This window comes from Pseudoliparis swirei, chromosome 2 (assembly GCF_029220125.1).
Source record: "Pseudoliparis swirei isolate HS2019 ecotype Mariana Trench chromosome 2, NWPU_hadal_v1, whole genome shotgun sequence".
Lineage (NCBI taxonomy): Eukaryota > Metazoa > Chordata > Actinopteri > Perciformes > Liparidae > Pseudoliparis > Pseudoliparis swirei.
The window spans coordinates 394,751-416,945 of NC_079389.1; the positions used below are offsets into that span (position 1 = coordinate 394,751).

Below are 22,195 nucleotides of genomic sequence, written 5' to 3' on the forward strand. Positions count from 1 at the left end.
TGATGTATGACACATCCAGTGAAGCAGCAGGAGTGGATGATGCCAGGTTGGACTTGTTTGCTTAGAAAACAGCGGTCATACGAAGCCATTCCTCTGACTAAAGCAGCATTGCTTCAGCATGTAAAGCGTGCAGCCTACCAGGCAGGCTGCATTTGGAGTCAGGCAACAGCATTTCAACCAGAACCAGAGAGTCCTTCTGAGTGGGGATGGACCAAGAAAGATGATCAGTGGCAGGTCCTCTGGACAGAGCTATCACCAATAGCAGAGAGTTGCCAGCAGCTGACCAAATGTGGATGCAAGGTAGAATGCAAAGGAAGATGCAAATGTTACCAGTTTGGTCTTACCTGTACAGCTCTGTGCAGCTGTAGGTGTCTGGACTAGAAAGAACTGCAATGAACTTTCAAACATTTTAGATGTCTCAGAAAAACTAAATAGATCTAACCTCCTCAATAACATGATACATTCTGTTTATTAAACATTCTTCATATTAAATCATTTTTCTGTCTTTTTCCATGTTATTTACTAGATGTCACCAATTACGATCTTTTACATTATTGATGTTCCCAGGGCAAATAATAGAGGATTTAATGGTAAAAATATAAAAATATGTCCCATGGGTACAATTCTGTCAAGCAGGAAAATTGGCAGCCACCTTGGAAAATGGCGGCCATTTTTTAAATTTAAGTGGCTAACGTTCTTTATTTAATTAATGACCCCAGAGGGATACATATACCAAATTTGGTGCTTGTATCCACTTTTGAACGATTGTTACAGTTATCTGCCCCACTATTTCGTCACTTCTTCGGCTTTGACGTTTCCACAAGACAAAACTAGAGAAATAATAAACCACCGGAGTCAGATCCTCACACATCCCGCGAGGGAGCAAACGAGACACGGCAGTTAGGCATCATTTATTCCAAAATAGAAAGCTCTAAGGCCAGAACAGACAAGAGAAAACGTGAACACCGCTTCATAAAAAGCGAGAGCGATGCGAGTGGGGGTGAGAGGTCGGCGAGGGCCGGGGGCCACCGCGCCCGGAAACCAACCGCTTCAACTTCACAAAAAAAGGATTGGAACCAGATTGCTGCACCTATCGACAGACACATTGTTGTAAAGTACATTATTACAAATATTAAAAACACAAGAGGCACCCCAATCTGTGAAGTCACATCAACATATTGATAAAGAGATTTTAAATCTTTCACGACATGCCGTGGCAGGGAGGCCGACAGAGGCCGAAGTCCTCCAGGCAGCGGACCGGGAACATCCAGCTGCTCTCCGGAGAACGTGTGTGTACATAAATAAAATAAGGTTTGACACGTGCAAAAAGTCCACTGCTTCTTGTCAATTCATAATCTCTCACCGGTTACTCAGACCCTCGTGATTGTGTGATTAGCATAGTGTTCTGGATTGTGCATTTGGGAAATACGCCATAACTGTCAAATGATTCAAAGAGTGATGATGCACACCGGAGGGCGACACTGGGCTTCTACTTAAAGAAATGGGAGAACTGCAAAGTTGCAGTTGACAAAGTAAAATCATCAGCGATGCGTTACAGAGAGTTCTGTAGTTTAGTGTCCTGTTGACCAATTTCAAAAAAGTGTCAGACTTTCTTTTTGTGCTTCTGGAAATAATTCTTTTTTTTTAGGAACACCGGTAAGGCCTTGATGTTATTGTACATTTAAAAAACAATTGAAAGAGCAATTTTCATCAGCATTCAATTAATTTATCTTGTTTCTTAGAAAACTTCAAAGAACCCTGGAAAACAGGGTCGCAAGCTTCAATTATGAATATGTACATAAATATTTCCTTACAAAACAGGAGAACACAAATTTAAAAAGAAACAACAAACAAACACTAATTTCAAACATTTGTATATAAAAATAAGCATCTCCTTTTTCTTCTTCTCATCCCTCACCTCTCCGCTGTGTGGGAGCCGTGGAGTCGGTGCACATCTACTCAAAACACAAGCATGCAAAAAGACAAACCCTCAGAGACGACTCCAAACGTTGGCATCCAAAAAAGAGAATTCAACGGGGGAGGGGGCCGAGAAAATAAATCACAAATCAGTCATTTCATGGAGCATCAAACGCTTCGAGTGTTTTTAACACTTCTTTTTTCTCTCTTCTTCTTCCGTTTGTTTTGATTTAATCCGGTTGAGTTTAAATATACAAAAAAAGTGCACTCGCATACATCAACTAAGTAATAAAAAAACAAAACTGTTTCTGAAATGAAACTCCTGATGTTCACACGCAGACGGCCAAAAACTGCCATTCAGCAGGGTGGAGGGCTGGAAGAGTGCAGGACCGCTCTGTTGTGCTCTATGTAAACCTAGTGAGTGAGTGTGTGTGTGTGTGTGTACTGTGATCCACACACACACAGCAACCGACGGCCTGTTGGCGCCCGTCCTGTGTAGACCAGAGTGAGGGAGTGTGTGTGTCCTCTACTGCAGCGAGTCGCTGTGGTCCAGGCCCAGCCCGGCCATGTCCGCGTCTTCGTCATCCTCGTCGTCCTCGTCCCCCGACTCGTCCTCGCTGTGGCCGCCCATCATCACCTGCTGCACCGCCAGCGTGGCGCCGTCGGACGTCAGGCTCTGCAGACCCTCCATGTTCATCGTCACCATCGTGCCTGAGAAACGAGGGAGAAGAAAGACGCAGTGAAAGCTCATCGGAATGCGTGGGAAGTAAAACAACAACTCGGTCTAGAATACCAGCACCGCCAACCAATCAGGTTACAGTTCATACGCGTCACATGGTACACGTTGGACAGGTTCATCCCTTGTTGGTGTGTGAGTGACAGGCTCAGTAACCAGCTAGTTAGACTTGTTCATCTTTTGTGGTCTTGATCATCGAACAATTAAACTGACAGAAGAAGGACATTCAGAAGTCAATGTTGCCGAGGTTTTTACCAACAAGTCTTGTGCGTGACGCTCCGTGTGTTCTCGGGACAACCCAGCATGGGGATGCTTTATTTATTTATTTACCAGCATCACATCTATTAATCATATGTTGTTAAGCATCTTTTTAATAGTTCATCAGTGGGTTTTCTTGCTAGCCAGCCAAACGGTTTAGAACGAGTGTTGGCCAATGACGATTGGTGGTGGATCAATCCCTTCATTTTGACCATGGTCGATAACCCAGCCCCCCCCACCCCCCTCCACACACACACATACGTTGAGTTTCTCTTCAACTTGACTACAACCTAAACGCCGCTGCGTACCGTCGGGCAAGGTGACTTGCTGCTGGTTGCCCCCCCCGGTGGCGATGGAGTCGGGCCAGAAGCGCTGCAGGGGCCGGTTCTGAGGCGTCTTCTTCTTGGCTTTGGGCGTCTCGGAGGAGCTGGCGTCCAACATGGGCTGCAGGATCCGCCTCCGTGCGTTTATAAACCTGGAGACGCAAGACAACTGAAATGTGTGACGGCACCGACTGGAATGTGTGCTCTAGTTCCCGACATGATGACATCATCTCCCGCTGAAACTCAACAGCCCAGAGGGATCCTCCTCTGTTGCTCTCCTGAAGGGGCTTTCACTGTTTTCCATTTCTTGAGGGTTCCCCCTGATCCGATACGAGGTCAAAGGTCAGGGATGTCTATGTGTACAGATTGTAAAGCCCTCTGATGAGCCCTCTCATAATGTGTGTGATATTGGGCTGTACAAAATAAACAACAGTTCAATCTGGGGATGAAGAAATTGTTAATCGCCGACTTCAGAGCCAGCTAGTTACTCATCTCTTTAGGTGCGTGGGCAGCCAATCAGCTCACTGACCAATTACTTCTCCACAGTGGGGAGAAAGATGAGTGACTTGACATATCAACGGTACTCCTCGTCTCTGTTGGCTGGACTCACCAGTTGTTGACCTGCAGCAGTGTCAGGTTGGTCTGAGTGGCAATCTGTTTCTTCTCATCCTCCGTTGGGTATGGGTGCTACAGGAGAGGACGGGGAGTTAGCTCAGGGTTACACGATCAACAACACGCGATGCGCACACACAAACACACACTCACACTCACCCCGATGTGCTGGAAGAGCCACGAGCGCATGACGTTGGTGGCGTGTTTGGGCAGAACGCCGCGCTTGTTCTTGGACGAGTTGTCGTCGTGATTGAAGAGGTTCAGGTCCTGGTGGAACTGCAGCTGGAGCTGAGTGGACAGGCATGCATTCAGACGCCTCCTTGTTTCCTCATGTCCCCGACGCTTCGAAGATGTGCCATTTTAGGATATGTTGATGTACACAAGTATCGCGGTCACACAGACGGATGACCGACCTGATTGTTTTGGACGCGTATCGTCCCCGGAGACAGAGCCTGTGTGACCACCTGGCCCTGTGGGGTGACGACTGTGACGGGCTGGTACACCGTGCCCCCTGGAAACACAACACAAGAGCTCAGGACTCCACTGACACGCACAGAAGAAGCAGCACCGTTTGGGGAAAACTGGTTACGGGACACAGGATCATGGGTGCTGAATGTCTGATTACCGGGGAAATTAGTTCTCTGCATTTAACCCATCCTTAGTTATTAAGGAGCAGTGGGCTGCAGTGATGCGCCCGGGAAGCAACTGGGGGTTCAGTGCCTTGCTCAAGGACACTTCGACTTGCAACAACTAATGGGGAGAGCCGGGATCGAACCGACAACCTTGGGGTTGCAGGACGACCCCCTTACCCCACTGAGCTACAGCCGCCCCCAGCATACGGCTATGGTTTCAAAGTTAAATACAAATTTTACTCAGACCACTCACACTCATTATTTGTAATTTGTCAATAGACGCCACAGAGTGCCTATAAGAAGTTAACGTCACCCAGCCTGCAGTCACAGGGTTGTGTTAAATAGGACTCAATGCTGAATAAGACATAAACGGAACAAAATGTTCCAAATAACTCTCCTGAAGTGAAAGCACACGGAAAGAATGGACAACTCCCAGACCAGACAACGGCATGCTGGTGGTCAGTAGAGAGAATGCAGGTTTAACATACGGAGCATAGACTTCCATACAACCAGAGGAGTCGCCACAGTGGCTTCACTTTTAAAGCGGGAGATTGACGCCTGATAAGACGCACAAAGCTTTAAAGGTTGAGCATCAATGAACGTAAAATAAACAAGACGCTCGACTATGGAATGTCAAAGAGATCAAAGTGTTCCACTGGCACATGACAACATCTGAGCTGCAATCAGAACAGTACTGTACCTGGGGGAGTTGTTGTATGCCATGGTGACATACCTGCAACCACCTGGGCGGGGTTGACTGCTGTCACGGTAATGTTCCCTTGCTGCAGAGCCGACGCCGGCACCACAATTTGACCCTGGGGGCTGATGGTCCCCGAGATAGAGCTTGGGGTCTGCGTAACACAGAGCGGCAATACAGAAAGGGCCAGTCAAGAGCGTGTTGAGAAAATACTGAGTGGCAGGTTAGAGGAAATGTAATGACAAAAGTATGACAATTTCACCGCAAAAGGCACCAACAGATTCAGGTATTTGTGTGTTTAGTGTTGAGAAGTACAGTCCACCTACAGTCCATAACGGAGTCTTGGTGGGGGAGAAACCCTGAACCTGGCCTTGTACGGGGGAGTACGGGCTCCCTGGATCTCCACTCAGCAGGGTCTCGCTGTTCATCTTGGTCTTGAGACAGGCGATGTAGCGGCTGCAGAAGTCCTTACACAGGTCACTCACCTTCTCCAGCTCCAGCAGGTGGATTCGGAGCACCTGGATGGCCTTCACCATCTAGAGGTCAGAAGATACAAAGATTCAAAAAAGTTTACACAAGGACACGTCAACATCCACTGGTGGAGCCGCGGATCTAACCACCTCTGAAGGACGGTGCTCTGCCACCGATTCACCGCGCTGATGAAAGTTGTGCAACGGATCAAAAAGCTCAAGTTAAGGATCACCTCAATAGAACAAAGGGAGCAAATATAACGAGTTCTCTCACTACTGGAGTCCCTCAAGGCTTCATCATGGGTCCCCTCCTCTTTCTGTACACCAACTTTCCTACCAGCGCTATGCTGATGACACCCAACTGATCCTCTTGTTTCCACAATCTATAACACAGGTAGCAGCACGAACCTCTGCCCGTCTGACTGACATCTCTCAGTGGATGTCCGCACACCACCTGAAAATCAACCCTGACAAGACTGAACTGGACCAATAGTCATTACCTTTGACAACTCTGTGTTAGCCCTAACCGACTGCCAGGAACTGGTCAACTCTCCCTGACGGCCAACATCACTGCGACAACACGTTCCTGAGGGTGCATGCTGCACAACATCAGGAGAATACGTCCTCTTCCTACTCAGAAGGCGGCACAGGTCCAGGCTCTGGTCATTTCACGCCGAGACTACTGTAACTCCCTCCTGGCAGGTCTACCTGCTAAGGCCACCCGACCTCTGCAGCTCATCCAGAATGCAGCAGCTCGACTGGTCTTCAGCCTGAATTCACCCACGCTCCTCCGCTACCTTCGCTGGTTACCGGTGGCTGAAGCATCCGCTTCAAAACATTGTTTTTGCGTACAGATCGGGTCCCGTCTACAACCAGGACATGGTCAAACCTTACACCACAGCCCAGTGGTCCCCAAACTAAGGCCCGCTGGCCGGATACGGCCCACCTCCACATCACGACGCCCCCTGAACAATACCAGAGACGCATTATGATTTATTTTTCAGTCTGACCACGCAAATCCTAGACCAGCCGCTGTCAAATAGAATGGAATAATGGCATAAAGGTTAGGTAGGAGAAAAATTCATTCAGAATGCAGGGTTTGTTTACATTTAGGCACCCTGCAATCGTCACACTTTTTCTGTTACAAACTGACGCCGGCCCCCATCAGAGAAGGGAAAAGTTATGTGGCCCTCACAGGAAAAAGTTTGGGGACTCCTGCCCCAGCCCATTCACACCACTTGGCATCTGCCAAATCGACTTGAAGGGCGACGGTGGCTCAGTGGTGAGCGGGGTAGTCCTTCAACCAGAGGATCGGTGGTTCGATCCCCGGCTCCGCTAGTCCACGTTGATGTGTCCTTGGGCAAGACACGTAACCCCAAATGTGTCCCGTAGCTGTGCTACGGTGTCTACAAATGTTAGTTACTGCTGATGTGCAGGTGGAACCGTAGCTCCTCCCATCAGTGTGTGAATGGGTGAATGATGTCATGCAGTGTTAAAGCGCTTTGAGTGGTCGGAAGACTAGAAAAGATCTATACAAGTAAACCTTGGGATGAACATGCCATTGGCATTCTGTGGCCCGTCTAAAAAAGAGGTTTATAGATGTGGTCAGGGGGGACATGCAGATGCAGGAAACAAATGGACAGTAATTTGACCACGCAGAACAGAAGCTAAAAACACACACACACACGTGTAAATACTTTGTTAATCTTGGCTCAGGGACACTGCACTTCAGCAGAGGGAGGTCACGGTCAGCTACAGCACAGTGCCCCACGTTTCATTTCAAACAGCTAGACGACCATGAAGTCAGATTCACCAGCTTAAAGACAGCGATTGTGGCATCGGACCATTGGGAGGAATGTCTAAGTAGCAGGTAGGAGTCAGCAACAGGAGACGACTGCATCTCACTGAGCTGTGGAGGTTAAAGGTCATAGAGTAGTGAGTGAGTTGGGGTTCCTCTATGTTGTGTTTCCTTGTGAAATACCTCGCGTCCCTGTTCTGTTGTGGTCAAATATCTTTAGAACCGTTTCCCAGCCATAAAGGTTGGAGTAGCCAGTGATCTGACCCAGCCCGTCAACACTTGTTTAAAAGATTGTTTAAAACATTACGCTTTTCTTTTGAAGCAGCAAAATCAACCGCTGACATAGTTCAGTGTGCAACAGTGATACTAAATAAACTAAAAAGACAACCGAGAACATCAGAATTAGGTCTCACCAGGTTGTCGAGTTCGGGGTCCTCGCTGAAGAAGGGCTTGCCTTCCTTCTCCTGGCTGCGGACAAAGTTCTCAATGTCCACGTCGAAGCTCGCCGAGGTGATGCAATCAGCGCTCAGCGTGGACTGCTCACACTTCTCAAACAGCAGGGCCAGGAGGGGGAACAGCGGATGCCTGAGGAAGCCCACGTACAAAGAATGGAGGTCATCATCTCAGTAAAGGTATTCTACTTTGGCTTCCAAAAAGAAAAAAGGTAATGGGTTTATATGAAAACAAATGCTGACAGAAACACTGAATATCTCAATTAAATTAAGGCAAACTGCTTCAATCATGGAACACACACACACATTATATATATATATATATATAGTGATTCTGGGATATATCATATTAAATTAATTGAATAACAGTCCTCCACCCTGTCTACTGTTCGAGTGTAAACTTTGATCCATGTCTGTATTCACTGGATCACTAATGACAGAATACATTCATCACTGGACCGGTGATCACTGCAAGCCGTTCACAAACCAGCTTTAACTTGGTTTGAGGCTCCGATTCAAAAAGAAAAACTAAATGATACACCAGAAGTATGAGATCCGGATGTCATACTTATGAGCTGGAAGCTCATTAGTACAGGAAAGGATCTTGTAATTACGAGATCCGGATCTCCCGATCATGAGATAAGGTTACGGCCCTCTAGTGTAGTAAAATATTCAATAACTTATTGTCATGCAGAGCAATGTAACCAAAAGCACATCTCACATTAGTAATCTCTTCCTGGCTATACAACACTACTTTGATTTTGCATAATTTTTGGAATTTGGATTGGGAACAGCATTCCATTACGTCATTATTATCTCGTGTTACCAAAATCACGTCACGCATACATCACATTTATGAGATCAGGATATCATAATCTTGCAATTATGAGCAGATTCAAAATTACGAGATATGTCGTAAAATTTGTTTTTTCTTTTGTACCGGTGGGCAGTGTGAACATTCACAAAACACCACCCTTTCACACTTTAAAAGACAAAGAGCAACATATAGTTTTGGATGCACCAATACAGATATCGGACCGATACTGACTCAAATAGTTAAGATTAAATATCGGTTATAGTTGGACCAATCAATTAGCAGATAGAGAAATCACAAAATATTTTGATAATCGATTATGCGTTAAATCAGAAAACGTTTTCAGCCTCTCAAACATGGAGATTTCGGGCGTTTCTCCATTTTATATCATTTTAATCTCAATATCTAATAAAAAAATTAAAAAGAAATATATATATATATATTCTGATATTCTATAGAGTGAACAATTAACAAAGTGAAATAAAAATCGGTAGAATCGAAATTGAATTTCTACCAAGCAGCCTATGTATTATTTCAATAACTAACAGTTCAGATAATATATATTGATGTATTTGTAGTTAAACTTTGTTTAGCACAGATAGGTAAAGACTGATTCCAGTCCCTTCCACACAGTGAGGCAGACTTAAATAAGGCTTATTATCGCAACACTGCTATGGGATCAGATCACTTCTAGGAATCAGCCGATACCCGGAGTCCAGGTGTGGAAACGGTTGTATCGGTGCATCCCAGATTCAGAGTGCTCATAGACACCATGTGAGGTTTCCTAGTGGTAGTTTAGTTTCTGGCCAAGCAGGAAGTACTCAAGTCAGGAATGGGAAAGAGAAGAACAGATTTGAGAAGAGGGGCTGTTGTTATGGTTCTCTCCTGAACGGACACACACACACACAAACACACACACATCATGAGCTCTACCGGTATATGGAGGCTTTGTCTGCGTCCATGGGTGTCTGCGGCTCCGTGGGTATCGGACTGGGCGTCTCCGCCAACGTCCCCTCAAGAAACTTCTGCTCGGACTCGCCGTCTACCTTTACCACACCTTGCATCTGCGGGGGAAAAAAGAGAACACAAAAAGGAGTGAGAGAAAGAAACAGAGTGATAGAAGTGGAGAAGAATGAGAGACATCGACACATCATGTGAAGACCAGAGTAGCTTCAGGGTAACGCTCAACACAGAGCTCTGCTTCAATATGAACCATTTGGAAAGTCCCCACATCACTTCTAAATACTATGCATTTCTCAGACGAGGTTTTATTTCATTCTTTTAAAGAACAAAGATTCCTTCACTGTGATCCAAATCAAGGCAGAGAGGTACTGAAGGTGTCATGAGTTGTTAGTCGTGTTATCAGACACAAGCACCGTTTAATTAGTTACCTGATTGACAGTTTATGTGTGTGGCACGTCAGCACTTTGGACAGAGACTTACGGACACATGCAATACATGCGTCTCTGCATTCTCTCATGCCCTCACGTCGCTCTACGAGCACACTGTGGCTACACGTCCAGACCGAAACACTGCATACCCTCTGATGAATGCAATTGAGAATATGATCCAGAACCTGTGTGTGTACACACATTACCTAATGGGAGTAAAAGGACACGTAAAGACGCGAGTGGAGCTTCGCCACTCGAGGCTCATTCCTTGATTGGGGGCCAGGTTTCTGCCCCTTTACTTTCACAGCGTGCCTGCCTACCCAGGGGCAATAATCCCATCCCCAAACATGTGACTGAGAACAACAATGAATGAGATTGAGCACAAAGTAGCTACAAATAATCACTTGCTTGGGGGTGGACATTTCTCATTAGTCATAGACCCTTCTCGGCTCTAGACACTCACCAAATTTGGCACTTGAATAATGATGTTTTGTAAGCAATTTACATAAGCTCAGACAGAGATGAGGCAGAAAGGGAGCTTTATACTGCAATCGTGTTTACCAAACATTGAATTATTTATGGTTGCCTGTTAGACAGCCAACAGATTACTAGAACTGATGCAATAGCACTATTATAACATTATCATAGGCTGTGTTCTTGTGTTACATGCAGAAAGTGTTGAATTATCCCCACTACACATGACTGGAGGATATGTGAACAAGGAGTGTGCAGCATATTGAAAGTTGGAGCTTGAAAACATTTGGGTTTGGTTTTTTTTGCAACCACTGCTGGGGTGGATTATCTTTGTAAAACAAGCAACAACCAAAAAGTGCAGTTCAGTCAGTCGGAACAGATTGTGCGTCGGCCTCGAGGTCCAAACCGAGTGTCTCCCGCTCACCCACCTGCTGCTCTCCCTTCGGGTACTGGTCTATGGAAACCGACTGGGCTGCCATCACTGATGTTCACTGCTGGTGCTGCAAACACTGGGGCATTATAGAGAGCAGGGACAGGTGGCCCACCTACACAATACACAGTTTACATTAGACCACCTGGAACAGAGCCTGGAGAGGCATGTGAGGAACAGACAGCTAATCATGGAATGACTTCACTTTGAGATTAGCAGTAGTTTTGGAAAACTGGGTTAGTGTGATAAGAGAATACACAAGTTTGTGTTTATAGAAAAACAAAAACAGAATTGATGAATATTAAATGCTTAATGTTACTTTGGGTAAAGTTAAGCATTTTCCACCGAGGCCAATGCGCACACATTTCCTCCAAAATAAAACGTTTGAAGGATATATGTAGGATGCAGAAATAAAGAAAACATAAACATGGGTTTCATAAAAAATGTAAATGATGTGCTGATATTCACACACACGGGAGTATCGTAGTGGCAACGCGTGTGTGTTCACGACTCTACACAAGAGATAATAAAAATAAGAAGAATGGAAAGCTGACGGTAGCTACTAACACACCCACCACGACGAGCCTAGCCTAGCCCCGAGGTAGCACACACGGGTTGTGGCGGCAAGGGGAGAGAAAAGTTGAAGAAAGCCTCCATGAGCCCGCTAACGGCTGCACACCAGCCCGCTAACGGCTGCACACCAGCCCGCTAACGGCTGCACACCAGCCCGCTAACGGCTGCACACCAGCCCGCTAACGGCTGCTCACCAGCCCGCTAACGGCGACCAGAGCAGCGACGGCACACGAAGTAGTTCTGAGGACGGAGCCTCGAGACAATATGTAACGTTAGCTGGAAGGTTATCGCCACATTGCCGTTAGCTCGCGAAGCTGCTCTACAGGGAACTTAGAGAGCGGCCGTGTGGCTGAGCTACTGCTAACGGTCGACAACTGTTCACTTAAAAGTGCTTCTCGCCCGGTGAGATCAAAGGAGACGCGCCATATTTAGAAAGCGGACCAATGCCAAAAAACACACACACAAGCTAACCTAGCTAGCCAGGTACAAAAACAGGACCCCGCAGCGGATTGATACGAAGAGTAATTTGTCCACATAACAAAAACAGCTTCAAGGGCTTTAGCATTTTTGAATTAACATTTCCAATCAATGCATTTATTGTTCTCTGTATACAGTTAATTCAACTGCAGTGATATTAACACACGTCGGCTGCACACACAGGCTAGCCCGGTTGCTCAAGTCTTTGCGACATCAGTCAATCACTCAAGCGGGGACAGCTGTCCTCTGCTTCCCCTCCCCTCGGCGCACACGTTACGACTGTCGGGCCTCGTTTCTCGCTCTCGCCCTTTGCTTTTCCACAATCCTCCTCTGCCCCCAAAACGCCGACATATTTTTTTTACCCCACCTCCCTCCCTTGTATACAGATTTTTTTATTCTTCCCGTAGCTCTGCCGCTTCTGCCTCCCATCCAAAAACACCCTCCGCCGGCCTGACTAGGTCCGCGCTCCTCGCCCCGGGGCATTTTTGCGTGCGGCCCAGATTGTTTGATTGATAGGGAACGGAAAAAGAGGGATTTTGAGTGACAGCTTACCTGAGTGCCAATCTTCGTCACACTGACAAGCGGCTGCAGCAATCGGGACCCGCAGTTGTCGCGGTGCGTCATCGCGTAAGGGCACGCAGGGGCGCTTGGCTCATGAATATGCATAAGGTGGGCGGAGTCATGACGTCCTCCACAGCATGTCCCTCTGCGCGGTCTCGGGTTTTCAGCTTGGCGAACGCCATTTACTGCCCCGGTTTGCACAGCCCATTTGCGATGTATCTCACGCTTTGCACTCCTTTATGCAGAGATATTGTGTCATGTTTTAGTGGTCGACAATGAGCATCTATTATGTGTATTAAATGATATACGCATAATAGATGCTCATTGTCGACTCACTAAAAGAAAGCTGGGATAATTAGGACACTATGTGCAGTCAGGCGAAGGGTGAGGACACTGTAATAATTAAAATAGAAACACAGATAAAGCACTTGCACACTCAGCTCTATTCAAATGGCCCCCTGAGGGAGAAATGCATCGTTTGATCTGAGCTTATCCTCCTATACGTCTATTGCTTGAGATAAGATCAAACAGAACCACACAGACTTCATTTCCCATTTCTGTGCTTTAATAATATAACATTTTAACAGCAGTATTGCATGCAGATCTGACAGGTGAGGGAATGCTCATCATAGAAAGGGCCAATGCCATCATCTTTACGCAATATAAAGGTTTGCAGCAGGGCCAACTCCTCTAGTGCCTGACGGAGGAGGGCTGCGGGAGACGGAACTTGGCCATCTCCACATCCAGGTCTGAGAAGGTGGAGGGGCTGTAGTTGTGGTGCTGGTTGTTTTTATAAGTGCTGTTGTCAAAAGGCTCATCGGGCTCTGGTGCCGCTGCAGAGGGAGGGTAAAAACATTAAAAAGGCATGTTAGAAAGCGAAGTCAGGCCCAAAGTAAAGTACATACATGTTCATACTGTTCATTCATTCAAACTAAAATAGCACAAGACGAGACAAATAGGTTTGGCAATACTGGCTCTCCTCCCGTTTCCTGGTCCCCGTAGCTCATTTTCTGGCAACAAAAACTACAATTACCACTTGAAAGAGACATTTATGATAAGCTATCAATTAGAAAATAAATGTGGCTCGCTTTGTAAATATTTGAAAAGACTTTTTGAAGGGCAGCAGATTTACATATTCACACTGCTCACAAAAGGTGGTTTATTGTGGGGCATTTCCTACGGGGGTCAGCCCCATTACTACCCCCAACAGTGTGGAGACACACTGGTGTGAAAAGCCTTGAGGAGCATGTTCGTGAGAGGGAGCAGACAAAGACAGCTCATGGCAGAGTGAGTGGCAGATAAGAAGCTCGATGGGATCCAACACATGGCATTGGATCAAAATCTAAGTGTATTTAATTAACAATTATAATGTATCTTTTAAATGTATCCCCGCGGGTAAAGTCTTCTCTGCATTGACTCGTCCTTTGTTATTAAGGAACAACTGGCGGTTCAGTGCCTTGCTCAAGGACACTTCAACATGAACTATGGGGAGAGCGGGGATCTGAACCGGGGACCTCGTGGTTGCGGGACGACTGCTCTGCCCCATGAGCTCCAGTCAAGTGCATCATCATCTTTAGATTACTTTGACATCTCAATGGTGTGTAAACCCGTCCCACGCCGTGACCGTCAGGTTAATAACAACACGTGTGACACCGACACATCGACATCTTCTCCTCATCCGACACCCCATCCCAAAGAACAGATTCACAGATTATTAAAAAAAAAGGGAAGACAGAAATGAACAAGTGGAAGTTGTTACCCTGCTGGCCAGAGAGGTGTTATTACATGTAACAAAGGGCTGCAGCTACAGGAATGTTTAGGATTTCAATCTGTAACATGTATCCATTGGCAAACATTGGCTGGTAGATGATCCAATGGTTTTGGTTAGTGTGTAATCCTGCTCCCGGAAATCCTTTTCAGAGTCCAACCTCTTCAGAGACAGCAGTATGGACGTGTGCACTCTAACATTACAATTAGCAATAACTTTACCTGGCACAAGGACACAATGGTATTTACCTGTAACCGTAACTTAGAAAACATGAAACCCATATTTCATACAAACGGACACATTAACAATAAAAAAGAGCAATTCATTAAAAAAAAGATCTAAAAAAAACGAGAAATATCCTGAGGATGGATGGCAACTGCTGGAATGCAAGTGATGGGGAGTTTTTAAATTCAGATAGGTGTTAGAATCTTGAGTTATTATTAGAGGGGAAGAGGGCAGAAACATGAGCAGAATTAGTGTCACAGTATGAACCAATCAACATCTCTGATCATACATAACAGCACCATCGCTGTGTGGGCGGGGCTAAACATCAATTAGCAGAAAGCAAGCAAAGGAAATGTTCAACAAATATGCAGAAATGCACAAAAGAAAAAGGTAGACACCTGCCAGTGTGCATTCAGGTACATGCACACTAGATCCACCCGATGCAAAACCTAGATACTGAACACTGAGGCAACCAGAGGTTAGAGGTCACAGTGGTGGAACAAACCGACAGGCCATTTAAAGTAATCCAGGGAGGATTTGTGTGATCTGCCGTGAAAGAAACAGCAACTACAGTATGTGAGGGAGTTGAACCTATAACACCACTGTAACAGTATAGATAGAGACAGGTACGGTCATCTGTATGGGCGTGCAGATCCACAGAGAGGAAAGGGGGAGGTAGAGATTTGGAGGATAGAAAGGTGTAGTGTATACCCTCAGACGCATCAACGGGCTCAGCTGGGGCGGCCGCCTGCAGCTCCTCTCCTGCAGCTTCAGCTACCACTGGAGCGAGTTCCACCAGCTCCTCGGTGCTCCCCACAGGGGCAGAGACTTCAGCTGCAGCCTCATCGACAGGCTCTGCAGCAGCTTCAGCTTCGACTGGAGCAGCTTCAGCTACCACTAGAGCAGGGTCCACCAGCTCCTCGGCGCTCTCCACAGGGGCAGCTTCTACTGCGGCGGGGTCCACCAGCTCCTCGGCGCTCTCCACAGGGGCAGCTTCTACTGCGGCGGGGTCCACCAGCTCCCCGGTGCTCTCCACAGGGGCAGCTTCTACTGCGGCGGGGTCCACCAGCTCCCCGGTGCTCTCCACAGGGGCAGCTTCTACTGCGGCGGGGTCCACCAGCTCCCCGGTGCTCTCCACAGGGGCAGCTTCTACTGCGGCGGGGTCCACCAGCTCCTCGGCGCTCTCCCTTACCGTGGCAGCCCTGCCGGCAGCAGCCACTTCGGCATCAGCTTCTACAGGCACAGCTTCAGTAGCTCCTGAAGGGGCTTCAGCAGCTTGTACGGCTTCTGCGGAGGCACTCTCTGGGGTCTCCAATGGAGCGGCAGTCTGGGCTTCTTCTGCAGATGCAGGCTCGATCACAACCCCAGCTGGGGTTTCTACGGGAACATCGGGGGTGGCAGGAGATGGACTGTCTTCTCTGACTTTTGGAGCGGATTCCACTTCCGGACTGTTCACAGCGTCTTTGGTGCAGATCTCAGGAGCCGGGTCCACTAACTCCTCAGAGCTAATACCGGTGGCTGGAGCTGGAGGAGCGGCCTCCTGGGCTTCCTCAGCAGCACACGCAGGAACAGCTTCAGGTTCTGCAGGAACTTCCCCCTTAGCTTCATTATGGTCTTCCTTCACCTCTGATGTCTTCTCCTGGACTTCTGCTTTCACAGTGGATTGTGACACCTGTGTTGGTGAGGTCTTGGTTTCGGTCTTCACTTCTGACTCGGAGTCAGAGTCGGAGTCGGAGTCAGAATCGGAGTCACAGGATGATGAGGACGATGAAGAAGATGAGGACGATCCGTCAGCTGCAGAATCACTGGGCTCAGAGGAGGCTGAGGCGGCTGGGACTGCAGTGTCTTCTGGTGCTGAGGTTTTACTGGTTGCATCAACCATGGGCTCAGCAGCTGTGGGAGCTGCGTCAGCAATAACCTGAGCAACATCTGGCTCAGCAGCTGGGGGAGCTGCATCAGCAATAACCTGAGCAACATCTGGCTCAGCAGCTGGGGGAGCTGCATCAGCAATAACCTGAGCAACATCTGGCTCAGCAGCTGGGGGAGCTGCATCAGCAATAACCTGAGCAACATCTGGCTCAGCAGCTGGGGAGCTGCATCAGCAATAACCTGAGCAACATCTGGCTCAGCAGCTGGGGGAGCTGCATCAGCAATAACCTGAGCAACATCTGGCTCAGCAGCTGGGAGAGCTGTGTCAGCAATAACCTGAGCAACATCTGGCTCAGCAGCTGGGAGAGCTGTGTCAGCAATAACCTGAGCAACATCTGGCTCAGCAGCTGGGAGAGCTGCATCAGCAATAACCTGAGCAACATCTGGCTCAGCAGCTGGGGGAGCTGCATCAGCAATAACCTGAGCAACATCTGGCTCAGCAGCTGGGAGAGCTGTGTCAGCAATAACCTGAGCAACATCTGGCTCAGCAGCTGGGAGAGCTGTGTCAGCAATAACCTGAGCAACATCTGGCTCAGCAGCTGGGAGAGCTGCGTCAGCAATAACCTGAGCAACATCTGGCTCAGCAGCTGCGTCTACTGCAGGTGGAGCTGCGTCAGCAATAACCTGAGCAACATCTGGCTCAGCAGCTGCGTCTACTGCAGGTGGAGCTGCGTCAGCAATAACATGAGCAACATCTGGCTCAGCAGCTGCGTCTACTGCAGGTGGAGCTGCGTCAGCAATAACCTGAGCAACATCTGGCTCAGCAGCTGGGAGAGCTGTGTCAGCAATAACCTGAGCAACATCTGGCTCAGCAGCTGGGAGAGCTGTGTCAGCAATAACCTGAGCAACATCTGGCTCAGCAGCTGGGGGAGCTGCTGTGTGGGCCAGTGGGAAACCCACGCTAGCTGGGAAGGGAACGGTTGTCTTATAAGCGAGCAGCGCGGCCCTCTCATCTGGAGCCTCTGCTGCTGAGGAGAACGGTAAAGAGTAGTTAAATAACGACAACACTTTTCACACATGTGTTTTCATGGAATTTCCCAAATGCAAAAACTAAAAATTAATTTATTGAAATAAATAAACGTATGTGTGAACCATGTTTATATATTGGCCTCTATATACACCGTTTAACGCATCAGCAACACAAGCCCGACCTTCGGGGACATTGTCTGCACTGTCAAATAAAAAGGGAACACATTGAGCTTTAAAAGCTGAAAAATTCAATCACAAACAATATCAATACATGTAGTCTGTAACATTACGGACAAATGGAAACAATCATTATAAAACATCGTTAATACACAATAGCCACCAGAAGTTGAACTAATTGGAGGTCACTTGAAGGTCCTAATGCTCAAAGGATTCTAGCACCAGGCAGCATTGGAACACTGCGTCATGTGACGGCCCAAAGAAGAGTGGGAATGCAGAAAGAGATGGGGACAAGCAGCTCGCTGCATGTTTTAAAACAACGCTCAGCATCTCTTCACTTCAGCCTCTAACAAGTTTAGTTCAGCTTCTTTTAACAGGAGGAAACATGGCAGGGTCTGTATTTGGTTCTGGCCCAAACGCATAGGTTCCTAATATTATTTGTGCACAAGGTGTCCGAGCCTATCTTTAATAAGTCTAAAATTACCTTTATTATGTTCATTTCATGCCCATCTTCCATTATTGCAAATGAAGCATTGTATGAAAAGTGCTATACACATACTGTGTATTATTATTATAATATTTCAAACTTCATGAAGTCAACAGAATCCAATGGCCTTACTCTGGCTCACAGCTGGCTTTGCAGGTTCTTCGGCCCGAGTGCAGAACCAAGCAGCCGAGCGGCTCCTCAGGACGGCCCGGTTCTCCAGCTGGAGACACTGCTGAGGAACACAGAGAGGGTTCTGAATGAGTCACACAGAGGAACACAGAGGGTTCTGCTTGAGTCATACAGAGAGGGTTCTGCTAGGGCCACACAGAGGAACACAGAGAGGGTTCTGATGGGGCCACACAGAGGAACAGAGAGGGTTCTGATGGGGCCACACAGAGGAACATAGAGAGGGTTCTGATGGGGCCACACAGAGGAACACAGAGAGGGTTCTGATGGGGCCACACAGAGGAACATAGAGAGGGTTCTGATGGGGCCACACAGAGGAACATAGAGAGGGTTCTGAAGGGGCCACACAGAGGAACATAGAGAGGGTTCTGATGGGGCCACACAGAGGAACACAGAGAGGGTTCTGATGGGGCCACACAGAGGAACACAGAGAGGGTTCTGATGGGGCCACACAGAGGAACATAGAGAGGGTTCTGATGGGGCCACACAGTGGAACATAGAGAGGGTTCTGATGGGGCCACACAGAGGAACATATAGAGGGTTCTGATGGGGCCACACAGAGAGGGTTCTGATGGGGCCACACAGTGGAACACAGAGAGGGTTCTGATGGGGCCACACAGAGGAACATATAGAGGGTTCGCTTATCATTTGAAGACCACTCGTAAGATGTTGCCCAGAGGTCATCATCATACTGACATGCGTGTCTCATGGTGTTACAGGGATCCTTGTTGTTCACAGGATTTGTAAACTGCAGCTGTCAGACTTCCTGAAGTGCACCGTGTCTTTGTGTTGAACATCTAAATGTGTCATCTCTTACATTTTTCAACTTATTATTCAATCAATTGTATCCAGATTGTTATCTTTTTAATATCTATATATCATATTTAATGACATTTAGCTCGTAGGATGATGTCATTAAAGGGAGAGGATTTGACTCAAGGAATGGCGGTTCCTCACATCGGAACATGGTTCATGATGTGAGGTCAAAGGTCAGGGATGTCGTATGTGTAAAGATTGTACTGCACTTCGCCATTGTCTGCTGGGGGAGCAGCATCGGTGACACCAGCCGTCTTAACAAACTGGTTAGGAAGGCTGGCTCCATCATCGGCTGCCAGCTGGAGCACCTGGAACAGGTGGTGGAGAGGAGGACGTTGAAGAAACTTGTGTCCATATTGGACAACCCGGACCACCCGGACCACCCTCTCCACCACCTCCTACAGGGACAGAGGAGTACTTTCTCCAAACGTCTTCTCACGCTCCGCTGCCACAAGGACAGATACAGGAGAACATTCCTGCCGACGGCTATGAGGCTCTATAACAAATCACCTCTTGCCAGATCATAGTGCAATAATAACTTAATATTTACACTATGTTGATCTGCACTTCACACATTTCATTTGTTTGCACTACACACATACACACACATTTCATTTGCACTGCACACATATACACAGTCTGCATTTTGCACACTGTCTATATTTAATACTTTTGAATTTGATTTGTCATTGATGTTGTGTGTTGTGTATGCATGTGTGTTGTATAGGTACATATATATTTTGTTTTGTATTTTACTTTGTATACTTCAATATCTTTCATCCCTGTTTTTTTATATTTGTGTTTTTTTTAGTGCTGTGAAAAATAACGCGTTAACTCAGTTAATTCAATTACAGGTTTAACTAGTTTTTTTTTTTTTAACGCATTTAACGCATGCGCAGAATGAGCTTCCAATCCGTCTGTTGTTGGTCGTCGGGACGAAAAAAAGTCACTTGCAAAATGAGCTTCCAATACACCACTTCAATCTGAACTCTGTCCGCTCTCATGCAGACGGTCTGTTCATCGGTAATGATCCTTCCGCAGGTTCACCTACGGAAACCTTGTTACGACTTTTACTTCCTGTAGATCAGGGTCTCAACACGTCGATCGCGACCTGCCAGTCGATCGCGGCGTAGTGTTGGTAGATCGCATGACATTAAAAAGATTGGCCCGCCCCCTGACATGTTCTCTATCGCACGTCTTTGTTCTTTTATTAAACTAAACGTCTGTTGTTGATCGTATCTCCACAGCAGCATGTCATTTCTGTCTCTTCGCGTTGCGTTAACACTTATCGATCTCCGTCTGGCGCGCCACAGAGCTCCGTGCGCGCATCGGGACCGAGCAAAAAAAGTCACTTGTCAATCTGTCCACCTTTAGATTGTATCATGGTGGAGTTAATGGTTGACAAACAAGAGAAAAATGCTCTGTTTAACCCTCCTGTTACCTTTTCATTTACGAACATATTTTACCCTCGGGGTCAATTTGACCCCAGCAATTAAAACCTCCAGAAAATTATTAGAATTAATATTGCTTCCCAAGTTTAAGTGTGAGGTACTTTATGTTTGTTTGTTGACTACCTAAATAGCCCTTTAAATAAATAAAAAAGTTGATATTTCTGATATGTTTGACAAAGTGAAAAACAGCCTGGGGTCAAATTGACCCCAAAGAACACCGACATTAAACATTGAATGGGGTCAAATTGACCCGAAAGGTAACAGGAGGGTTAAACATTCTGTTTCGGATGAAGATGTATTAATGTTCCATATGGAAGAAAACTGCTAAATAACTGCTGAGTTGCAGCACCATTGTATAGAAGAATGTATAAATGTATATATCCGTCTTTTGTCATAAATCTCTATGTTCTCACAAAATATACCGAGAATATCGGTAATATGTGATTAATCATGATTAATCCACAAAAGCCTGTGATTAATCCGATTAAAATTTTTTATCGTTTCACAGCCCTAGTTTTTTTGTTTTTATTCTTGTGTGTTTGGTTTATTGGTGCTGCTACTTGTAACGACAAATTTCCCCTTGGGGATTAATAAAGTATCTATCTATCTATTGTAAACCCCTGAGGATAATTCGTCATTTGTGATATTGGACTATATAAAATAAACTGAAATTAATTAAATGGTTTCGTGGCTAGCACTGCCACCTCATAGACTATCCAGGTGAACCCACCCCCCCACACACACACACACACATACACAGTCCTGCAGTGTGAACTTTGTTATATAATTCACATATGCGTAGAGTCGCAGCTCCTCTCTGATTGGCTTATTCCACCCGGAAGTTTTGGTGTAAATAAAGTGTGACGTCGACATGGTTCTAACGTATGTATGACGTCATGTCGGGTTGAACGCAGTAACGTCACACGGTAAGCCCTGTTCTGCGGGTCCGGAAGAACCTCGGCGTCCCGGGGTCAGTGCGAAGGAGACAGCCGCTCGGAGTGTCGGGTCGAATGTCTGCTGGCCTCTCCGGAGCTGGGAGTCACACACACGGCATGTCACGCCACCAGAAGGGCTTTCTGTTGGTATTACCTTGAGGGAAGCCAGTCGCCCTAACCGCAGCAAGGAGGTCGCCATTTCGTGTTGCCAGTGTCTTGGTCCGACCGGAAACTGGTACGTGAGAACAGTTCCAGCCAAAGGTTCCCTCCCACCACAAGAGATCCTCCTTCTGCGTCTTTGAGCTTCAATGGTCGGTTGGCAAACAACGAATCGGTGCGTTACCGCCACTAACTGCTTCTTCTTCTTCTTCTTCTTCTGTGGTGTTTTACGGCAGCTTGCATCCTTTTAGTTGCACTACTGCCATCTTCCGGTTCCTATCTACTATACTTTCCCCATCAGTCCTGTTGCTCGCAAAAATTGCATGAAACACCCTCTTCCCAGACCACTAGACCCCCACTCCAATATACTTCCTAGCTCTCTTCCCTTCATCCCTAGTCACTCCATTTCTTCCAACATGACCTTCCTTTCTGACCTGTATTTATTGCATGTGGTGACAACATGTTGTACAGTTTCTGG

At 46.9% G+C, this 22,195-nt stretch overlaps 2 protein-coding genes across 6 annotated transcripts; both read right to left on the reverse strand.

Annotated features, from left to right (window-relative positions):
• Window positions 1-896: 896 nt before the first annotated feature.
• On the reverse strand, window positions 897-12,636 carry pknox1.1 (pbx/knotted 1 homeobox 1.1). Of its 5 annotated transcripts, none has more exons than XM_056434116.1 (11): window positions 12,607-12,636; window positions 11,003-11,119; window positions 9,643-9,773; window positions 7,857-8,028; window positions 5,502-5,711; window positions 5,179-5,329; window positions 4,260-4,357; window positions 4,006-4,134; window positions 3,845-3,921; window positions 3,220-3,386; window positions 897-2,628 (listed from the first exon to the last, which is right to left on the reverse strand). In XM_056434116.1, the coding sequence occupies exons 2-11, from the start codon at window positions 11,051-11,053 to the stop codon at window positions 2,444-2,446; spliced, it is 1,371 nt and encodes a 456-aa protein (XP_056290091.1). In that variant the 5' UTR covers window positions 11,054-11,119; window positions 12,607-12,636; the 3' UTR covers window positions 897-2,443. The 5 variants fall into 5 exon arrangements, with proteins under 5 accessions (XP_056290091.1, XP_056290098.1, XP_056290082.1 ...); XM_056434123.1 differs by lacking the exon at window positions 12,607-12,636 and adding an exon at window positions 12,422-12,564; XM_056434107.1 differs by lacking the exon at window positions 12,607-12,636 and adding an exon at window positions 11,580-12,564.
• A 522-nt stretch (window positions 12,637-13,158) lies between these two features.
• On the reverse strand, window positions 13,159-16,688 carry ndufv3 (NADH:ubiquinone oxidoreductase subunit V3). Its single transcript, XM_056435962.1, has 2 exons — window positions 15,320-16,688; window positions 13,159-13,448 (listed from the first exon to the last, which is right to left on the reverse strand). Exons 1-2 carry the CDS (start codon window positions 16,488-16,490, stop codon window positions 13,306-13,308), a joined length of 1,314 nt encoding a protein of 437 aa, XP_056291937.1. The 5' UTR covers window positions 16,491-16,688; the 3' UTR covers window positions 13,159-13,305.
• Window positions 16,689-22,195: the final 5,507 nt, after the last annotated feature.

Bases quoted from the DNA above. Each gene is read 5' to 3' on its own strand.
- pknox1.1 (XM_056434116.1), bottom strand. From the start codon at position 11,053: ATGGCAGCCCAGTCGGTTTCCATAGACCAGTACCCGAAGGGAGAGCAG. The intron at 4,135-4,259 runs GTCGGTCATCCG...CTGTCCACTCAG, and splicing joins TACGCGTCCAAAACAATCAG to CTCCAGCTGCAGTTCCACCA. The intron at 2,629-3,219 runs GTACGCAGCGGC...CTCGTTTCTCAG, and splicing joins GCAAGTCACCTTGCCCGACG to GCACGATGGTGACGATGAAC.
- ndufv3 (XM_056435962.1), bottom strand. From the start codon at position 16,490: ATGGTTGATGCAACCAGTAAAACCTCAGCACCAGAAGACACTGCAGTC. The intron at 13,449-15,319 runs GTATACACTACA...CTCCCTCTGCAG, and splicing joins GCCCGTTGATGCGTCTGAGG to CGGCACCAGAGCCCGATGAG.